Here is a 20653-nt window from a genome sequence, read left to right as displayed (position 1 = left end):
AAATATATGAGCAATAAGCCATGATACATTTTCAATGGGTTGTACTTAAAGGGAAGATACAACATTTGCAAACATCAAAAACCGAAATTATCGAATTATCACGAAATACCTTACAGAATTGTTAGGGAATGACAGTCTAAAACATCCTGTAAAATCGTGGCTCCTGGCGTGCTGACATTTTCAAGAAAAACTGCATTTTTCCAACGCTGGTCGGCTGACTAGCGTTTGAAAACAACTGGCTTTTTTCAAAAACTGCTTCTAGTTTTCATATTTAGTTATTCTGCATTTTTTTTGCAAAATTGCAATTGATTACACACCTGTGAATGGGTACAAGCCTGCTAGCCTGATTCTTTGACCTTACAATTCCCCAAAGTCTATAAATTGCTCCGGGTCAGGGAACCAGACTACAACAAGAACATGATTGGTTTTCTTGGTTTTTCTGGCATCTACAAGCCCAAAACGTGAAACAAGTCAGTTTAACAATATTTGCTGTAACATACTAACCCCCAAATCCATCCATTTCTGAAAATAACAGCAAAAGCAAATGTTACATATTCCCTTTAAGTTGTAAACATACAATAATAACCACAGAGCATAACCCTATACAGCACAGTCTGGGTTTCTGCAGATCACAACAGAAGTGTGCTTAGGGGTCTCAAGGCCAAACCTAGACCACAGGGATTTATTTACTCAAGCACCAGTCCGGCCAGGCAGACAGCAAGCAACCCTATCGCCCTGCCTGAACGACCCAGGGTATTGCATTACGGAGAGACAATGACACAATCCTTTGTTCAGGGCCAGGATGTATTACCCAAAGTGAAGTTGATGTTATTACAGCCTCTCATAAAAAAACCACACTGATAAACAAGAAATCCATTGCTAAATATAATAAACGAAAGAGTTCTTTAAAACTTGTGACTTGAAATGTGTGTGAATTACATACATGTACATGTACATGTACAGGTCTTGTGTGCGAATTAGCAAGCCTATAAAATTGACATCACAAAAAATTATTACTCTTTTTTTCGTGTTATTAATTGCATGCACCAAGTTGGGAAAAGTATTGGATATAAGTATGCATTTATTTTTCTCCCTTCTTTAATCTGAACAGGACATTTAATGGAATCATGTTTGAAATGTTTACCCTTTTTTCAATTGAACCACACAGGGAAACTGACTAAGTGAATAATAACAATTGAAAAGTTGAACAAAGAAATTGACTGGAGCGGGGCTTGAACTAGCGACCTCCGTATAACCGTTCCAGTGCTCTTACCGACTGAGCTATCCAGCCTTATGTTGGCGGTTCCCCAATTAGTCAATATTTTTGTTCAAGGGGCGCTAGTCAGAAGCCATAAACCAGTTTATCATACAGCCCTGGCTGTATTGCGCATGCTCATGCATAGATAATTAGGAGAGGGACCAGTCACGTGAGAGGGTTTAACCAATAAAAGGGAAAAGGAGTCCGATTTTCAAACGAGTCCGATTTTCATATCACACCGGTGGTGGCGTGGCAGGGCAGCAGGTCAAAGGTTATTAGCATGTTCGTTGCTAAAAAGTAACAACACGGAGATTTTTCGTAGTGTGAAAAAGCCTTATCATCGGTGCCTATGGGAATAGATGTAGAACACAGGTTCACGTGCGCATACAGTGCATGCGCGACTAACCTCCAAATGAATGTTCACAATCCCAAAGCGTTTGCGCATGACGGAACACAACCTGAGCGTAGGGAAAGGACAACAAAGGCGCTCACGTGTCCTTCAACAACTGTTACGCTTTGCATTTTCATCGCGGACGGCAAACTGGCGCAAGGACACCATATACGTACGAAGCCCAAACCTAACGGCAGTGAATCAAAGCTACAGATATTGTCATGGCAATCAATGCAATTAGAAATCTGAGGCATAGTGGGAGATGGAGGGGGGGGGGGGGGGCGGGTGAGATGATCAAGGGCTTACCGTCATCAAGAAAGACCATCTGGACAAGGGCTGGATTTTCCGTGTGATTCTCCAGCACTGTGTCATCCATTACAATCAACTCCTGCAACAATGAGGAAAAAACGAAGACAGGATAAACAAAAAGAATGAAGCATTACTGGTGAGCAATTAGTGGTAGGTGCATGATGTAGGTATACGTAATGCTACCATGATGCAGTTTCCATTTGTCATCATACCGCAATCACACACAGGACAGGTTGATTTGATTTGATTTGATTTGAGACGGTAATGTTTCAATACATGCCAAGTATACACGTACATGTCTAGCCACAACTGCCCTAATGAAGGTGCTTCGCACCAAAAGCTTGGCTCCATATCCGGTGAGCACTGTTTAATTTTGTTTTTCACTGTGTACACAATGTACACATGTAAACGCAAGGTACAAGTGATAGGCTATGATGAATTTTCTTTACAGATCTTCAATGTATTCACCTACCGGTACATGTACACATCATTGGTCGCACCACGAAATGACGTATCATGGTGCACCCGACGATATACTACATTGCCTACCGAGAATGAGCTAATGTACAATGTAACTACAAACAGACATACGTGTACATGTTCATGTACCGTGCCTTTTCAAGGTTTTAACAGGGTAACATTTGTACAATTTGGTATTGCTGAACGTTTTGCCCCCCCCCCCCCCTGCCTATCAGCTCTCTTTCTAGGCCAATTGAGCGGCTGGGAAAGCCAAGAACTGTCTGACAAAGTAAGCGAGAAGAACACACTAGTTGAGGAAGTGAATACAAAAGATAGCATCTGACGGGCCTAAAAATAACCACTACCATTTCAGCTGCAAGTCTAACATTCACAGTTTTGACTTTAAAAAAGTGCACTTTCAAGGCAGGCCTGACTACGAGCCATCAACCATGCACGCGATGTCAGAGGTTAGGATAGTGAGACCTTGCCTTCCTACATTTCACAGCGCTGCCGGTGATGTATTTATTTGACGGCGACATTAAACTTGAACAATGGCTCGCACTGTTCTTTGGGTTGGCCACCGAGAGAATGTTTTGCAAGTTGTTTCAGGGAAATTGGACAATAATTCATTTCGTTCAGGCAAATTACAGACAAAACTTACATTGTAAACACTACATGATGTACATGTATCATTCAAGAAAGCAGGGGTGGTAATTTTTTTTCCTTTTAATAAAAAAAAAAAAAAAAAATCTGATTTCTTTGATTTAAATCAGATTTAAATGGCGAATTTTTTTTTTTTTTATCTTTTTAACAAAATAAAAAACAGGAAAAAAAGTAAAACTGCTGCAAACTGCTTACTGAAATAAAAAACAAATCGGATTTATTTGATTTAAATCAGATTTTTTTTATTTATATCAAATTGTTTTGATTTTTTTAACTTTCAAAATATTGATATGTCTAAAAAAGAAAGTTGACTGAGGATATTTGATTTTGTACCCAGTTTTTTTTCTCTCAGATAATTACTGGTCTATTGTGAAATAACGCCAGACAGGCTTTGGAATTGAAATGGAAATTATAAAAGGCCGCATTCAAAGAACATGTGCCCGAGCTGCTTAATGCACAATACGTGTAAATACACACACTTATAAATACCTAGTACAGTCAGTTCTTATGAGCTTAACAATTAATCACTCGCACGGTATCTAAATCAGTTTAATACGCTCAATTACATGTCAAAACACGTCGCGGACAAAATCAGAGCTTTCCATCAATTTCATTTATTTTGGCATCCCTGTAAAACAATATCAGGCTGCACCGAGATCTTCACTCAGGGATTAAGTATGTGACAAATTCCAAGGCTAGATTTTCTTAACCCACATATTTATTTTTTTTTAAACTCATCGCGTTCCGTGACAGGAACCCATCACGGGGGAGAATGATAGTAGAAGCCCTTCTGATCGGCATTCCATAGGCCAAATACAGGCAGACAGACGGGACTCAAAGAGACATTCTTGGGATTCCCGGCACTGCGAGATGCCCTGCCACTTGAGAAATTCTTCGGGAGGACACACGGGAGGGGGGAGGGGAGAGAAGGGATAGCATCAATGAGAGAACCTTGAAGATGATGATGTTGGCGGTGGTGATAATAGCCCTTGGATCAGCTCTGAAGTCGCGAAGTGCCTTTATGAAGTACATGTAAAGGGAAGTGACGAGTGACGAAACACGTCTAGGTTCAGGGTTAGGACATCTACCTTGTGATTGTGGACTCTTTTCAGGAATAGCTTGGATGTTTGGTTGGGGGGAAGGGGAGGGCATCATGAGAAGGAACATGGGGTTAATTGAAGACACTACATGTACATCACCAGTCATCCAGTGCCTATGGCAGCAGTATACCCAATTTGACCCACTTACAGTGTCATCTTTAAAAACTGGCACAAGTGATCCATGCTACACACTAACACCCCTTCATCTCTCATTGCCCGTAACGGTTAGTACGAAAGTTCAATAGCATCTGTAGGTCCCCTGTAAGAACAAAGCTGGTAATCCGTAATCTATTGCCAGCCTAATGTGATAGCACTGCTCTGCCTTGAGGGAACCGAGCAGTCTCCCCCTCCGCATGCAAAAAAAAATAAAGGTCTGTTTTACTCGACTGGTTCTCGGTCAATATTTATGGAATCTGGATGAGGTACACTGGCCCGCACAAAGCCCCAGCTAACAGCCTGATAATTTATGCATCAAAGCGACTTAAGTAACGGCCCCTGACGGAGAGGAGGATACAGGAATTGACAGCCCCTGATCCGGGGGACTGAGTCCCTGGCATCATCGGGGAAGTTCACAGACCTCTAGCTCATCTTGCCTATGCTGTGTTTTACACACTCCCACTGGCCTAGTACTCTACCCAATCGCTAACGAGGTGCTCTCCCTGAGCAGGTGTAGTGTGCCAATCCCAACCAAGTAAACGATCTGGCCTTTTCAAGCCCCCCCCCCCCCATCAAAAAAAAAAAGATTCTGACATTTGCGTTTGACTCATGGAGCAAACACTTACCTTATTGAATTTTATTACATGTACATGTGTATACGTGTTAAAGAAAGGGTGAAAAAAAACCTGTTCTGCTTATCAAAACAGAGGTCAACCTGTCTGTCCTTGTACGGAGAATGCTGGAATTGTTGGACCCTATTAAATATTAATCTGCCAGGCAGGTAGGAATGGGGACCAAACAACTGGCGTTTGCCATAGCCGGCCGGCCGTGCATTACACCCTGTACTTTAATCCGGTCTGATGAGGTGGGGTTGATTACAGTTGACAGGCAATAACACCTTACGGGCCATACTCCTTACAGCTAATGCCGGACCGCTAATAGCTTCTCTCCGTTCTCGTTGGCAACCCAGTCAATCTAGCATTTGGATCATTTCTTTTTTCACATTCCATTTTTTTTTGGGTTGGAAATTGTCATTTAATTCCTGCTCCTATTAAGTACATGTAAATGCAATTTTAGGGTAGTGTAACGGTAACTTCTCGGCGCTGGAGCCTGATGGGGGAGCTACAGAAGAACAGGCACAATGACGCATTTCAATGACTCTGACGAAAACAAGGATTTATTTGAGTTGGCAAGACCTTTTGCCAATCCATTTTTTTTTCAAATGAATAAAAAAAAATTATAGGATTGCCATTCAAAGCTACATTATGACATCAACCGGCCTTGAGGGATTGCTTTCACCAAGTTTCGTACAGCCTCAGCTTTAATCTGATCAAACTTACTAGAGAAAAAGAAAAATGGCTGTACTCTTGCTAAAAGGTCGCCAGGCACTCAGTTCCTGGCACTCGTTTTCTTTTTCCGTTCCCCCTCTTTCTAAAAGCTACTTTTGACAACTTAAGCAGGCTAATGTTTTCCGGTTATTTTTTTTTCTTCCCTTTTTAACCACGCCATATCTGCCCGGTTTGATCGGAAGAGATTCCCTATTTGCTATCGACGCCTTCTATCGTTCTGAGTTATGACCTCTGGTATTTGCAAAGCCCACTGCATAAATCTCATCCCTCAGGTTTGAAATCCCTATCAGAATGGCAATCAGTCTGATTTCTATCCATCCCCAATTTCTTTTTTTCCTCCTTTGCTGAACTTTCCGTGTCCGCGTTTTCGTTCTCCCTTGACACCACAAAAAATACCGTATTCCCGCTCTACATATATAGTGCAGCCCGAGGGTGTATTATTCATACAGTTTGGATTCCAAACCGCGCTCCTTCCATGCATAATATTTCGGGATAAAACAGCGCACTTGTCGGACACGAAAGAGCGCTTGGGATATGTGTGCCTCTGAGCGAATCCCGCACCTCACTGAAGAAGGACCGTGCACAGACAGGCTAAGACAACAGCGTGGCTTCATTTTGCTCCGTGAGTAAACAAAGCCCGGGGTGCACTACACTTTCTTTCACAACTGCGGTGGAAAATAAGGGGGGGGGGGCAGGCAGAGGAATTCCAGGAATGAATATTCCAGCATAAAATTTCTCTTTGATTCCACGGGGCAGATACAATTACATCTTGCATTACGCAATTTTGTTAATTATGCTGAAAGGCAGAATACACGACCCCTTTTTTTTTTACAAAGCGACCTTAATCATTTCCAAGAATGCGTCGGATTCAAGCCCATTATTCATCGCCATTTGCCATTCAAAGTTGAAGTGAAGGTCACATGTACTGTTCACAAGTTCATCAACTTGGCACCTGATCATGTAACATCTGCCAGACGGGGCTATTTTTAGATGTACAGATAAAATACCAGCAAGGGCATGAAATAAACTGCAGCACGCCACATTGAATGAAATATTTGACTAATGTTCACACACATGTTAAAATGATACACTAACGAGCGCGGTCAGGCAGTACATGGAAATGGGTAGGGGAAGGGGTGGGCCAGGGGGTAGGAGAGGGGGAGGGACAAGGTCGATAAAAGGGGGGGGGGGCTAGACCAGCTTACCCTTGTGTAGAGATCATGACCAGTAATGACAGCTGAGAACCACTGGGTGGTGGAGCCGAGGCGGTAGACCTGTACCCTATAGCCAGTCAGTGGGTAGGGCGCTTTCATCAATATGTGCTGCACTTTCTGCTCATGCAGCCACTTGTCCACGTCCACCTTCACCTCCGTGTAGCGCTGGAACACTGGATGATGAGCAGTCTTGGGGCTGTCTTCCTGCAAGGGTGACATGTCACAAGGAGACAGACAACTATTATTGGGCAGGAGGTCAATACACTTATCAAGCAAAGCTCATCACTAGTAGTAGTAGTAGTTAACTGCTATACCAAACATGTGCACACCACAAAGTAAGTTCAAGAGCGATCATCAATTGATCTCTTCTTACAATGTATCAACAAGCATGCATAACATTACTCCGCTTGGATGAACCTACTCAACCCTGTATCAATCATTTTGTGATCACATTTTCAATGGTATTCTGTATGATTATTTTTGTGTTAATGACTTTCTCTGTACTTGGGAGTACAATGGTGGCCAGGATGGGGGGGGGGGGGGGGTGTTGGTTAGACTAAGAAAACAAAATTTATTTGCTTCACGAAATTCAGCTGAGTACTAATCAGATTGAGTACCAATCGTGTGACTTTTTTTTTTAGCTGCGTCCTGGTTTTGTCAAGACTAAATATTTGATTTACATGTATTTGTAGATGTGGAGCTCTGTGGTACACTGGTTGCCGTGTTCAACTCAGGTACGTGGTTTGAATCCTGACTAGGAACATAGTGCTTGTGTTCTTGGGCAAGACACTTTACTACAATTATCCTCTCTCCACCCAGGAGTATAAATGGGTGCCTGTGAAGGTAGAGACCAGAATGCGCCGATCCCTAGCTGCTGCAAAAAACTGGTCTCATGGCCCGATGAACAGGGGTAATAATTGTGAAGCGCCTTGAGACCTTTAGTATGTAAAATGCTATGTAAGCATCACATTATTATTATCATTATTATCACAGATAAAAATTTACTGTTGTTGACATGCTATGTGATGGATAAATGCGCGATATTAACGTAAACAGCATATTGTTTGTACCAGTCCACATTCCCTTGTGCAAAACAATCACTGACAATAACTAACCGAATGAGGGATCTGAGCTGACACGCCGGAATTGCAAGCAGTTGTTGATTTGGACACTCAATCTGTCGCAGTCTGCATTTCAAATACTAAAAGGACGGGCATATGCAATTCATATTGAATAATGAAGGCAAATGCCAGCGTAAACGGAGGGAGACAGCCAGAATACTGGCATCAATTCTGCAGTGTCTCAGCTCGCTGTCAGGGAAGGGCCATATGCATGGCATCCGGTCAATGACCAGTGTGTCTTTGGCTGATCTGCCCCAGTCCAGCATGAAGAAGAAGAAGACGAAGAAGAAAACCACAAGGCCTAACAACAGGGTGATCATGAATTATTGATGAGGTTGAGCAGGTGATGTGAAGGGCCTGCCAAGGCAACTGGCTCCATTCAGGGCTACATCATCTCTTGGCCATGGGATTTTCCCCTTGGCCAGGGCAAAATGCAAGTTTAGCATTGCAGATTTTTTCGTGACACTGAAATTCCATCATACAACAGACAGCGGGACACGAAGGACCTTGATCTTCACTCAAATCACCGTAAACAGTAAAAGAAACGTTACAAGTCGATTAGATTTTTGAAAAAGAAGTCAGCGTGTAGAAATCCTTGTTGAAATTCGATGAGATACAAGTTCATACTATGAAAGCCAAAAAAAAAATGACATTTAAAAATATTTCCCCTCCCTTACAATGTACATAATCAACAATGCCATTGCCCTTTTAAAAACAGTGTTTATGGTGAACAAGAATTAATTTATATGGAAAATTGGGAGTTGTGGGGCTTTTTTGGTGTACTAACAATGTTTTTGGTTCCCTATCATAACCGTAGGACAAATCGCATGGAGTCCTCGATGCACGAAAACACAAAGGCATACTATTACTGTTCAGACAAGAACAGGTGAACAGTACAACACAAAAGTTCTTCTATAAGTATAAGGGTACAATGTACATGTACATGTACATACTTCTCATGCCTGAAGTAACAGGCTATTTAAAAAGCTGATAATAGGCAAATCGATTGTGTTAATTCCTACTGTTGGAACTGTGCATCAGGTTCATAATACATTTCTATGAGCATGAGCACGAGTACAAGAACTTTGTCATATTTAATTATGAGTACGAGTCAGAGTTACTTGCCATGAGTACGAATACGAGTACAAGTCCACGGCAATTTTTTTTTCCCATGAGTATGAGTACGAGTACTCTGCCATGAGTTCACGCATGACTACAGGTAATTTTGTTCTAACGAGTGTGAGTTTTTAGTACCTAGTACATTCTCATCATTATGAGTACGAGAATGAAAAATTGTACTCGAGTACAAGTACCTCGACACTGATATTGTACATGTACCGATAGGATGTTTCCAAACACGTTTTCAAAGGCCATCTTGCCATTAGGACCTGCCATTTGCCAGGTTGTGACCTCTACTATTGCTCACCCAGCAGCAGGCAGCACATTGACCCGAGTTTGCCAACACCCTACGGGCATGGATCATTGGGTGATATGGTTCATTAACCCCTACCATCAAGAAGGAGATGTAACATGTGTGGCAGTGGAATCATATTACAGACCAATGACATGTCTCAAACATTGGCCTGTCTCTGGCTTTGGCTTCTCAAGGAATCTTAATTAAAACAAACAAATAGCACTCTTATAGCCCAAACTCTTACAGGGTTTTATATAATTAAAGGTTCATGTCCATCCGCACCCCCCCCCATAACCCGCCCCCCCCCCCCCCCCCCCCCCCCCACTGATATACACACCCTCGCAGTACATGTACCACTATTGTCCACCTATCCACTCCGTTCACAAGTACCCCCTCACCGGCAAAGCAAGTACAGTTGGGGGTGACCGACCGACGCCATCTTGCCTGACTGCAATTTTGCCGTGACGCGTAGGTCGGCCGTACCACTGCGTGTACATAGTACAAATCCCCTGGTGTACGTGCGTCACACGCAAGGAACGGTGCGCGTCAACCAGCTAAATGTCCCACTCATGGGACGTCCTTGCTAGGTAAAAGGGTGCCCTCTTTCGTTGGCGCACGGGGCCCATATTTCCCTACGATTGTTCTCCTTGAAATCTCAAAACTACATAATGTTTCGCTTCTGGGTACTGAGATTTCTAAAGACTGATTTGCAGGGAACCATATTATCTGTAGTATTGTACCTTTGTTCCTGGTACCGCATATACTGTACATACTTTCTACATGCACCGACAACCGAGCATTTGAACTTTTCTGCCATGTCATGAAAGCAAAGGAAAAAACAAGGCCATCCAGTATCACTCACACGTCCCTTTTCTGAAATCTCAAAACAAAACAGATCTAACCATATAACCAACACCAACCTGGAAGTTGTTAACACCCTGATCACCGCATGATGTCAACATGAATGGCCTGACACCCTGCACACAGTGCACCCAACAACAAGAGACAATCCAACCCACTCACTTAACAAAGACTGTGACTACCACATCCTCTTTGTGTGACTCACACCGCAAATAACGCAGGTAAATGTGCCCATCCTCCCCATCATCTAAGTGTAACTTCCTCCTTCCTGCTCGTAAAAATGACTTTACAAAAGCTTTCCAAAAGAGACAATGTCTTTGCACCCCCCCCCCCAAAAAAAGGAGTACGAATATACCCCGTTGTGGTGAGCCCTATATTAAAAGGTCACTCATGTTCAAACCAAATGCCCAGCATGTCAACACAAAGGGTTTCAAAATGTCAACAGCGCGGGGACTCTGCCGCCCACTCCTTCCTGCGCATGGATAAACATTTCTGTTTCGATTGGGAAGTACTTACAGCGAGTGAAGAATAACAATTGCTGAGAATCCACTCTGATTCTTTTTTTAACCTCGCACGTAGACTTTTTTATATAATAAAAAAAAGAACATTGATTTCCCAGAAGTTCATCTTTTAAGAGGGGCAGGTTTTTTTTTTTTTTCAATCGGTGACATTTACTTCTGGATTTTCATTTCTCTCATGAGATGATAATTAAGGCGGTTTTAGATGTAGAGTCTAAACACTGGATTTTGAGAATAAAAAAACCCAAAAGGGACACAACCGGACTGAAGCGAAATTCTAAGAATTCTAATCCTGGAAACGTTATCTGCACACGTCCAGCCAACTGGTGGGGATCAGATAACACCTACCCGGTAGTTCAAATGTGCTAAACAGAAAATATTTTCATTGTGTACTATCAATGCCTGGTCCATTCACATTCAGTACCTTTGCATATTCAAGTGTTCTACATACATACATGTATGTAATATCACAGAGAGTTGTGCAGTTCAACATGAGATAAAGTCTCTACACTCTTTGCCCCACATAATCCTGTGGATAAATCAACTCCATGAGTTCTGCATGACCAAGTTGTTTTTCCATTTTCTGTTCCATTTACAGAAATGCAGGTAGCAAAAGAACTGATTCATTGTAGTTTCTGATTTGATCAGAAGGTCAAGGTACTTTGAAGTTCAGTATTCCAGACTCACACAATCAGGATTCTATTTTGGATTGTGTACGACAACAACTGCATAACCCAAAGCTCATGGCCATGAGACCTTTGTTTTGTTGGCGCAGTAACAGCCAGACAAATCTGGCAACCACAATGAATGCCGTTTTTGAGGGGGTACATCATGTAGCGTTTCAGTGCCGGTTTTATGTGTGTGCTCAATGCTCCAAACAATGGGGTTGCTAAAATACACAAAAAAAGTTACAAGGGCGCCTACAATTGTACCATTTAAGAATGTGTTTGTGACCTTTGTGCGAGTGTGATTCCCCTTGATAATGGCTTCTAATTGCAGCTGCTGGATTAAGGGCCCTTCACTCTATCCAAAATCACACTAGCAGGAATGCAACATGGTTTCTACTTTCTACACGGGTCCAGTGTACGTAACATTCAGGTGAAATTCAATCCTGGTTGGGACTAGGGTGGAAAAGCTGTACCAGGGTTTTACATGTAGCATGCATTTCCTTTTGCTGTTATTTTCAGAAATGGATGGATTTGGGGGTTAGTATGTAAATAGCAAAATATTGTTACACCGACCTGTTTAAAGTTTTGTGTTCATAGGTGCTGGAAAAACCAAGGGGAAAAAAATGCTGTTCTAGTAGTCTAGTTTTTCTACGGGTAGTAAACCTACTTCAGACGAAACAGAGCAATATATAGACATTGGGGAATTGTCTGGTCAGGGAACCAGACCAGCTGGCTTGCACCCGTGTGCAACACAGATGTGTAACCGATTGCAAACAAAATGTGGACTAACTAAATTTGGTAAATTGGGGGCAGTAATCAGCATTTGAAATAAGTCAGGATTTTCCCAACAATGGTCAGCCAACCATCGTTGGAAACTGATACAAAAATTCCACTTTTCTTGAAAATGACAGCACACCAGGTGCCACAATTTCACAGGATGCTTGAAACTATTATTCACTTAACAGTCCAGTAAGGTATTTCATAAATTTTGGTAGTTCTTTTTTTATGTTTGCAAATGTTGTACATTACCTTTAATCAAAAATCCACAGCCGACTTGTGTACACGCTGGTGTAAGAGTGAACGGTGTGCCTTACCTACCCTGTGTTTGATGGGAACCGGTTCTGATTAGCTTGAACCTGTGTTGATTTCAACACGGGTAGACGAGACGTGGGTGGACAAGACGTTAATGTGTAAAGGCCATCAGGCTATGGGCTCCGTGCACCAACAAAAGAGGGCGTGTGCATACTGTACTGGTTCGCGCGCGAAGTATGCACAATTTCCTGAATGTGCCTAAGCGATTAGCAACAGGGTCTTTGCTTGAGCATCAGGCGTTGTCGGTGCGCGAATACGTTCAAATTTAACTTGCGATGGTCTCCCAGACTAATCCCCGCCCCCAATAACTTTGGATTATTCGTAATACACAGTGGATGGACCGGGAACCAGTTAAGGTCTCCCCCAACTCTCCTTTTCTGGCCGTTCGTTAACGGAGTACTTGAGCACGGAGCCCAAACCCTGATCATAGAGCAAGGACCCTCAATGCCCAGATAATGTCATCTCCTGAAAGTTTCAGGTCAGTGCTTGCATGCATACACTTGTATGTTCCAAAAGCCAGACGTTAGCACATCCCACATTGGCTGAGAGTACCCATTGGGATTATATAGCAGCCCAGGGACGGTAGCCACAACTGCTATTTATAGACCCGGTGAGGACACATATGGCGTAGGCCTGTCTGCTTGCTTCAGCGTCAGAGTGCTTATGTGGTGTTATTGAAACTGAATGCCTCGCTGGGCACAATGTCTGAATGGCTGATGGCGCATGGCGGTTGGTTCAGCCTGAAAATGTGCATACAATGGAGCGGCCGGTAGTGGGTTCACACCAGGTTCAATGTGGAATCTAATATTCAATTCTATGAAGATGGGAGTTCTCTTTTCAGCACGTCAATATGTAAACTTTTGGGCGGGAACCCAAAATACGTGGCCTGCTTTGTACACTCATAATCTCAACTGTTGTCGAATGTCATCTAAACGTCTTTACTCGGTATCACTAAAATATTTGCAAGGTATGCCTGAAATTTGAAGAAACCTTTTAAAGGTTGGTTCATACTTTAGGTGAAAGAGTAAGCGAAGTGAATTTTATGATGTCAACAACTGACTTTTCTTTGTGACATTCAGCGTTAACCCTAACAAATTTTTATACAAGGCTTTACTCTAAAATCATAAAGAAAAGAAGGGCAGTCATGTATTGACACAGGTACAATTAAACTAACTGCAGTTAGGCCAAGTTAAGGAATAAACCAGTTTTTCGTCCCCGCCCGCGTTCTTTTTTCCCACTTGCCCTCCTTTCTTTTTTTTTTCAAACTCATACACTTGTGATATATTTGCACATGTATATATTGTCAATATTTGTCTCCAACAACATTGTACATTTACTGGTAGCTATGAAAAAAAGGGTTCCAGCTCCTTTGTTCACAATTTAGGATCAGCCAAAGAGCCGAGAAAATGGAAACATCCATCCGCCATCTTGGAAAATCTTTCACCTTGGAGGAAAAAGAAAAAAAAAAAAAAAAACCCTGCCGCCTTAATTTTTTCCAAAAAAAAAACCAGACTAGAAACTGTTTTGTTTTTTTTACTCGGCCTTACAGATGGAGGTTCCAATACTAAAAATAACTGAATTACAAGAACTACGAGGAAAACAAAACAACAAACCTGACCATTTATAACCTTTGATATGAATTTCATGTTATTTTCTTTTCATTTCAGAAACACCCACAAAGTGTGAAGTGAGCAAACAAACTGATTCCAGACATGGCCTGTGTGCCCATGTTGATTGCAAGGCAGAGGTCATGACCTCCCATCTGTTGCCTGCTAGTGCTAGGTGTATAACACTTGAAAGATGTTGACTGAGAAAGTAAGGTCAAATAGTAATAATATACCCCTACTAAAGGCGCTACATAATTGTATTCAACAGCTAGAGAAAGAGTTTCTAAGAGCCTGGTGTAAAAGAGTTCTGCTTATAAACAACAGTAGCATAATGTGCATTTTACATGTAATGAGTGCAATCTCTGCATTCTATAGTAATATAGAGTTGTATTCATGTCATCACAAGTCATGCAATCTCAAGTCTAGTATCATAATCAACCTATTAAAAATACATGTGCGAGTAATTGCGACAAAGTGCTTTTTCATACTTTCGTCTCCCTTACAACACAGGTCCACTGTAAGCAGAACCTGGTCCAATGGTCCATGGGCAGACGAAGCATACCGTTCACACTTGGCTGTTGAGTTTGGATTTACATGTACTACCTGGGTAGAGTCTCAACCCTTGTCCCTACATCATACCAGGTTGGGTTTTACCTGTGTGCACGGCCCATGTAGAAACCATGTTAGATTCTTGCTAGTGTGAAAGCGGTCCCCCCCCCCCAAAAAAAAAAAAAAATTTGGATAATGTGAAAGGCCCTAAAAACATTGCTATTTACCTCTTTAATCCTATGTTTACTTGTTGACCTACCTTACGAGGTGACTTGTGAGTGACTTGCGAAGGACTCAGTGATGAGTTCTATTACAACTGACAATGTTTTTACATGACAAATGTTTTTGTGCACAAGAACAGTGCTAGAAGCTAGATTAGATCCGCGGAAGTCTTTGGTGGTCTGTGGTTCATTGTTTTACTGGTAGTAGTGAAGCCTGATTGGTCTGCTAAACAAGTCACACCAAGCAACCGACACAAGCCCGCAAGCAACTCTCTCTACCGAGCGACCTTTGGCAAGTCAGACAGCCCCAGCGCTGACCTTACTCTTATCAATCATAACCATGCATGCGGCAGGACATTTTGTCTTGAACGGCCACAGCCAGCCAGGCACACACAAAGGCTAGCAAGCCTGCGCGCTTTTGCCACAAGGGGGGGGGGGGGGCAAAGGTTATACCGTCTGCAGTATTGACAGTCTGCTTATTAATACACACATATAATGAAAAATCGCCGTGTAGTTTTTATCAGCTAACTGGTTTGTTTGCTGACAGCGTTGTACATGTTGATGGGGTTGTCGTTTGAATGATAGCGCTGCCTTGCGTACTCTGGACTTTGACCCCCATCCTTCATGGTGGGTTGTGGGATTGGCTGGATCATGCTTTAATAATACTACTTGTGCCAAAACCAAAAACAAATACAAGGAGTTCATCAATAAAGTTTGGCTATTGCTTTTGTGCAGAGTGGGACGACTGGAAATGTTTATCTACAAAAAATATTATTGTCGCAATTTTTTTCGCCAATGCCTTGAAATATTTTTCATCGGACTAATTAATCACCCAGTAAATATTTCAGCCATTTTACAAATGATAATACAGTAAAATACATGGATAAATGTTTTTTCTTCAAAAAACCAGGACACAATTCTTTGTTGATGAGGACAACATACACTGACTCAATTCAATGTAGAGTAGCAATAACCTAAGCAAACACACATCCGGTGAAAACGGAGACGAACAACTTACAAAAAAATTGGCTACGTGGCCTGCTTGAGACTATCCAGGACCGGAAAGTGGGAAATACGCACCGCATACCAAATCGCACTCTCCTCACTACAGCCACACTTTCAGCTACGTGTCGTACTTCCACGGCTATCACTTTGTCCACTTACGCTGGTAAGAAACGCACAGGCTGTACAGATCCAGTGATCAAACATCCATTAGCCACGAGTGTAAACCCTAAACACTTGATGCGCCGTATCACCGTAGGTTCCAAACCGGACAGTTCTTAACGAGCTGGCATTAATGACACTCGCTGTCTGCTTCTTTTTCTCTGTTTTTTTTTTTGAGTAAGGCGTCCAGTGGAAAACGATACACGACACCGGGTAGAGAGAGTGCACCACTGTCGGGGCTGGGAGTTGCTGGCGATGATCAGCGATCATATCAATAATGCCATACATGAGAGAACAATGACTACAGCCAGACACTGCATGGGTTGCTGGCATCGTGTGGCTTAAAGTAAACACCAGCCAGCCGATAACAATCCCTTCTTGAACATTGCACTTGCCACAGTGGCTCAGTTTTTTTTTACAGAATTTAGAGAGCCGACATAAAAAAAGAGGGAATTTTTGAAGCTATTTTGGGTGTAGATAAATTGTTACGATTGGCAGGACTTGTCAAGCCTGGATTTGCCCATGCTGCTTTAAGGGTGCTAGTCCTTGATAATGCCATTTTTTTTTCTTCACACTCCATGTTTATTGAACAGCAAGACACCTATTGATCCTGCATTTGCATATAACTGGTGGTGGAGATAAACACTTCCTGGAATAAACACAAGTAGGCAGACACAACTAGGAACCCCCCCCCCCCCATGGCACTAACACAAAATCCTTGTGTGAAAAGCATACTGTGTAAGAAGAAACCCCCAAAAAATGGCCTTGAGAAGAGAAGGGAAAAAAAATAATCGGAGTACATGCAATTCTGAGTGATGGATGGTTTTATGAGTCGGTCTTGAAGTGCTGGGGCCATGTAGATTGCTTGTGAGTCATGGCTTGCACTTTTATACTTGCAGTAGATGATTGATCAGTGCTGGTAACTTAAGTGGTTTTTTTCCCTCCTTTTTTGGAGAAGGGGTGTGTAATTTCAAGGAAGTCAGTCTGGTGAGTTTGCCCCTGTGAAGGGGGGGGGGGGAGGCATCAGGGGGAAAAGGGATTTAGCCTTGACCTTTGGCTGTACGACTGCACTCAAATCAACTTGGGGAAAGATCTGAATGGTTGCTAGGTTAACAGTCAGTTCAAGGCTGGAGACCACAGCACCCTCCCCTTCCCCTAAAAGGAGCGGGGAAAAAAAAGATCCTAGATCTGGGATTATTGTCTATATTTCTTTTTTGCTAAAGTGCAAGAAGCACTTAGCATCGACCTTATTCATGAGGACGCCATTTTTTATCGTGTTCCCTGAATCTATTTTATAAATTGTAAACTGTTGAATGGGATGGTGCCAGACTATTTTATGATTCGCGTGCGTTCCAAACCTTATTTTCAATGGTTTTTTTCTTTAAAATGTGGCTTAAAACATTAGGTTACAATGTATGTTTAATCACCAGTTTTAAATTATTCATCAGAGCAGACTGGTACTAATTTGTACTAAACTTTATGTCATTGCAGTCATGTCTACTCACAAGTTCCATAAATGAAGACTTCACCTCGTTTTCAATTTAATATGGCTGATTCCTGAATCAAGTCTGTTTTAAGGCACACTGCTCAAGCCTGTTCTTCCAACAGTTTAAAAATGCCTTTTTGGGGGGGGGGGGGGGGGGGGCAGGGGAGGGGCAGAGATAGGTGGGCAGTTTAAGTGTGAAATAATTTGACATACTTGTTGTCGTGATTATTCCGACTTTCTTCGTCACCCCTCACCAAAAACTAATCAATTTTTACTGGACAACTGAGAATACTTAAAGCCTCACCAAATAATGCAACATACCAGGCATAGCACTGCTTGAAAACCAAGGTCAGCAAATTTGCAAGGAGAAATACATACATGTACATGTGTAACAAGGTGAACAGTTAAGTTGGAGTATCTGTATGCCGCATGGTTATCTTTAGTAATACATGTATGTGTAAGCATCGTAACTTAAGAATTTCGACCTTGTATCTTGTATTCACAATTAAGATGAGAAGATAATGGTTGGAATTTTTTTTTGTCGTCAGGAGATGTCCTTGGGGAAAGGATAGCCTAGTTAGCCAACAGCTTCTGTAATTATTGCACGCATCATCACATTGAATAGTGTCACCCATTGAGATAAGTGTCCGAACGTGTTGCATTCTTTTCAGGCAATTAACCGGATAGGCATCATCACCAAGTAAAAGGCTGGCAAGGCCTGCTTTCTTTTCTTTTTTTCCCCTTTCTTTCTTTCTCCATCACTGTTCAATACCTGCCTGTCACGCAGAGTTGAACCAACCATATTATCACTTTGACAACATGGACCACGAAAAAGAAAAAGACAAAAAGGTTTTTGTCGGAGAGTGAGGTCACCCCTACTTGTCAAAATCAGGAAGCATTCATAGGAGTGCGCTTGGGCCCGCATCGCTGTCTGCACTGACTCCCTGTAGTAAAAAAAGCAAACACTCTCTTCCTAGCGGAACACGCCCTCCCTGTTGCACACAGTCGTAGTGTTTGCCAGCAACACTGCAAGCTCACCCAACACCTGGCATACAATGGCACTGATTCCCAGACACTGAAGTCCCTTATGAATTCTCAAAGGGTAGGGAGAGGAGATTCTCTTCTGTCTCCTTTATCTCTGAGCTACCCCCCCCCCCTTCAATCCAATCCAGGTCCGAATGGTTCAATGAGAATGTTGCTCTGCCATCAATAATTGGCTTGGTGCTAAGGTCTGTCCAGTGACTAGGCAGAGCATGAATAAACTCTGCGACGCATTGTTGTCAAACCTTTTCATTGAGAGTGATAGGCACAGTCCGGTTATTTTTATTCCCTGCTCCAAACATGTCCTTTTCACGTCTCCAGCTTGACTCAGGCTGTGGCGTTTTCTGTTCATGCATTTTACATGGCTTCCTGCGCGACGAGCGAGTGAGCCGTACAAATAGTGGTGTCTTTCATGGACAAGCTCAAGTGTTTAGCTAGATTCATAGCTTGATTTCAATAGTGATGACTACACATTGACAAAATAGTGAATAACAGAATACTAAAACAAAATGAAGCAAATAGGAACTGAAAGTAGAAAAAAATAGGAAATCCTGATAAAATAGGAAAACTCTCGTGCCTGATGATACCAAAGAAAAAAAATCAAGAGATGCCTGTTTGGTAATATAAATATCCAAAAAAAAAATTGGGATACTTTTCAGTTCTATTTTGTTTCCAGAGCATGACACAGTTAAAATATAGGCCTACTCAATAAAATGAAGGAACAGTATGAAAAACTCTAAATCTATAGAAAAAAAGCTGTACATAAAATAAAAACTTGTACCAAATGAAAATATTTACAATTAATTTTTAAAAATGCAGTTAGGTTTTAGAACAAAATCAAAATAAAGAGCATTCTAAATGGAGAACTGTCTTTGGCAACCATTGAAAAACTGTGTCCATCTGAATTTATTCTACGGCTTCAAGTTCTGGTACTGCAATAACTTGCAGTTGAACTCCCAAAGGGCAAGCACACGATGTTTCACCTTTTCAGAGAGGTCATGGAAGGTCAACTGCAAACTGGGACAGGATATTGGCAGACCGGACGGCAATATGCATGAATGACCACACTGCCCTGTCACAGGAACCCCACTGGAAACAGTGTACAGATCAGACTCTAGCTTCGCTAAAATTCTTAACGGGGAAAAAAGTGTCTGACGCATTCCTTCATCTTTTTGGGGGATTTCACATTGAGAACAAGTCAGGTTTCCTACCGGTACATGGAACACTGGCCTTTGTTATGGTTTCTACTTTGCCTGCATTTGATCTTACTGACTGTATTATGAAATAACCACTGTTGACTACTCCAAAAGAGCATGTTACTATCATCAGAAAACCCCAACAGATGGGACTGAATAAAATTCCATGCAGATGGCTAAAAGGAAATCAAGGCCTAAATGGGGTATTTACATTAACCATGTAAAAATACCTTGTCTTCATGTACATACATGGGTGTTAAGTGCCAGGCAGGCAAATTTTAAGCTTTACAAGACTTTTTTATTAATTTAAACAGTGCTTTTACATTTTTAATGGCATATTGTGCAGTGACACACGAGGAAATCAGATGATCCAAGAAAAAATTGCCTGCATGAGGTACTAGTACAAAATAAATAAAATGCAATACTTTTTTTTATCTTGTTGAACAATATTTTGAAAAATGTCTTGCTGAAACTTCCAAAAAGAACCCCAAGAATCCCTGAAATAGCTAATCCCATAAGTTCTTGGCCCATTTTTTGCAATTACATGTCTTGCTTCAAGTCCAATTTATGATACCAGCAAGATGAAACGTGCAGCAATCAGACCAGAAAATGCGGATTGCAATTTGTGTAGATTGAGTCTTGTATACACGCTGTGAAAACAACCCTATCCATTTTCAAGGACGTTTCCATTTTCCACTTCATTGTTAGTGTCCTTTAGAGTTTATTACAATGGATTATGTTCACAAATTGTACTGCACTACATGTTAGTCTGTGTAAGATAAATTCTGTGTTCGCTGTACGTATGCCGTTATTGCT

The 20653-nt window shown here is 41.9% G+C and overlaps 1 protein-coding gene across 1 annotated transcript in view; it reads right to left on the bottom strand.

The window, feature by feature from the left end:
* The window catches only part of LOC119740285, a 92984-nt gene that overhangs the window by 52372 nt on the left and 19959 nt on the right, over positions 1 to 20653 (bottom strand). Inside the window, exons 5-6 of the mRNA XM_038215552.1 lie at positions 6891 to 7103; positions 1956 to 2037 (exon numbers count right to left, since the gene is read on the bottom strand). Coding sequence (XP_038071480.1) covers positions 1956 to 2037; positions 6891 to 7103 — 295 coding nt within the window. The remainder of the gene's footprint in view (positions 1 to 1955; positions 2038 to 6890; positions 7104 to 20653) is intronic.

Source organism: Patiria miniata, unplaced genomic scaffold (assembly GCF_015706575.1).
Source record: "Patiria miniata isolate m_02_andy unplaced genomic scaffold, ASM1570657v1 HiC_scaffold_10, whole genome shotgun sequence".
Lineage (NCBI taxonomy): Eukaryota > Metazoa > Echinodermata > Asteroidea > Valvatida > Asterinidae > Patiria > Patiria miniata.
This window is presented reverse-complemented; position numbering and strand designations above follow the sequence as displayed.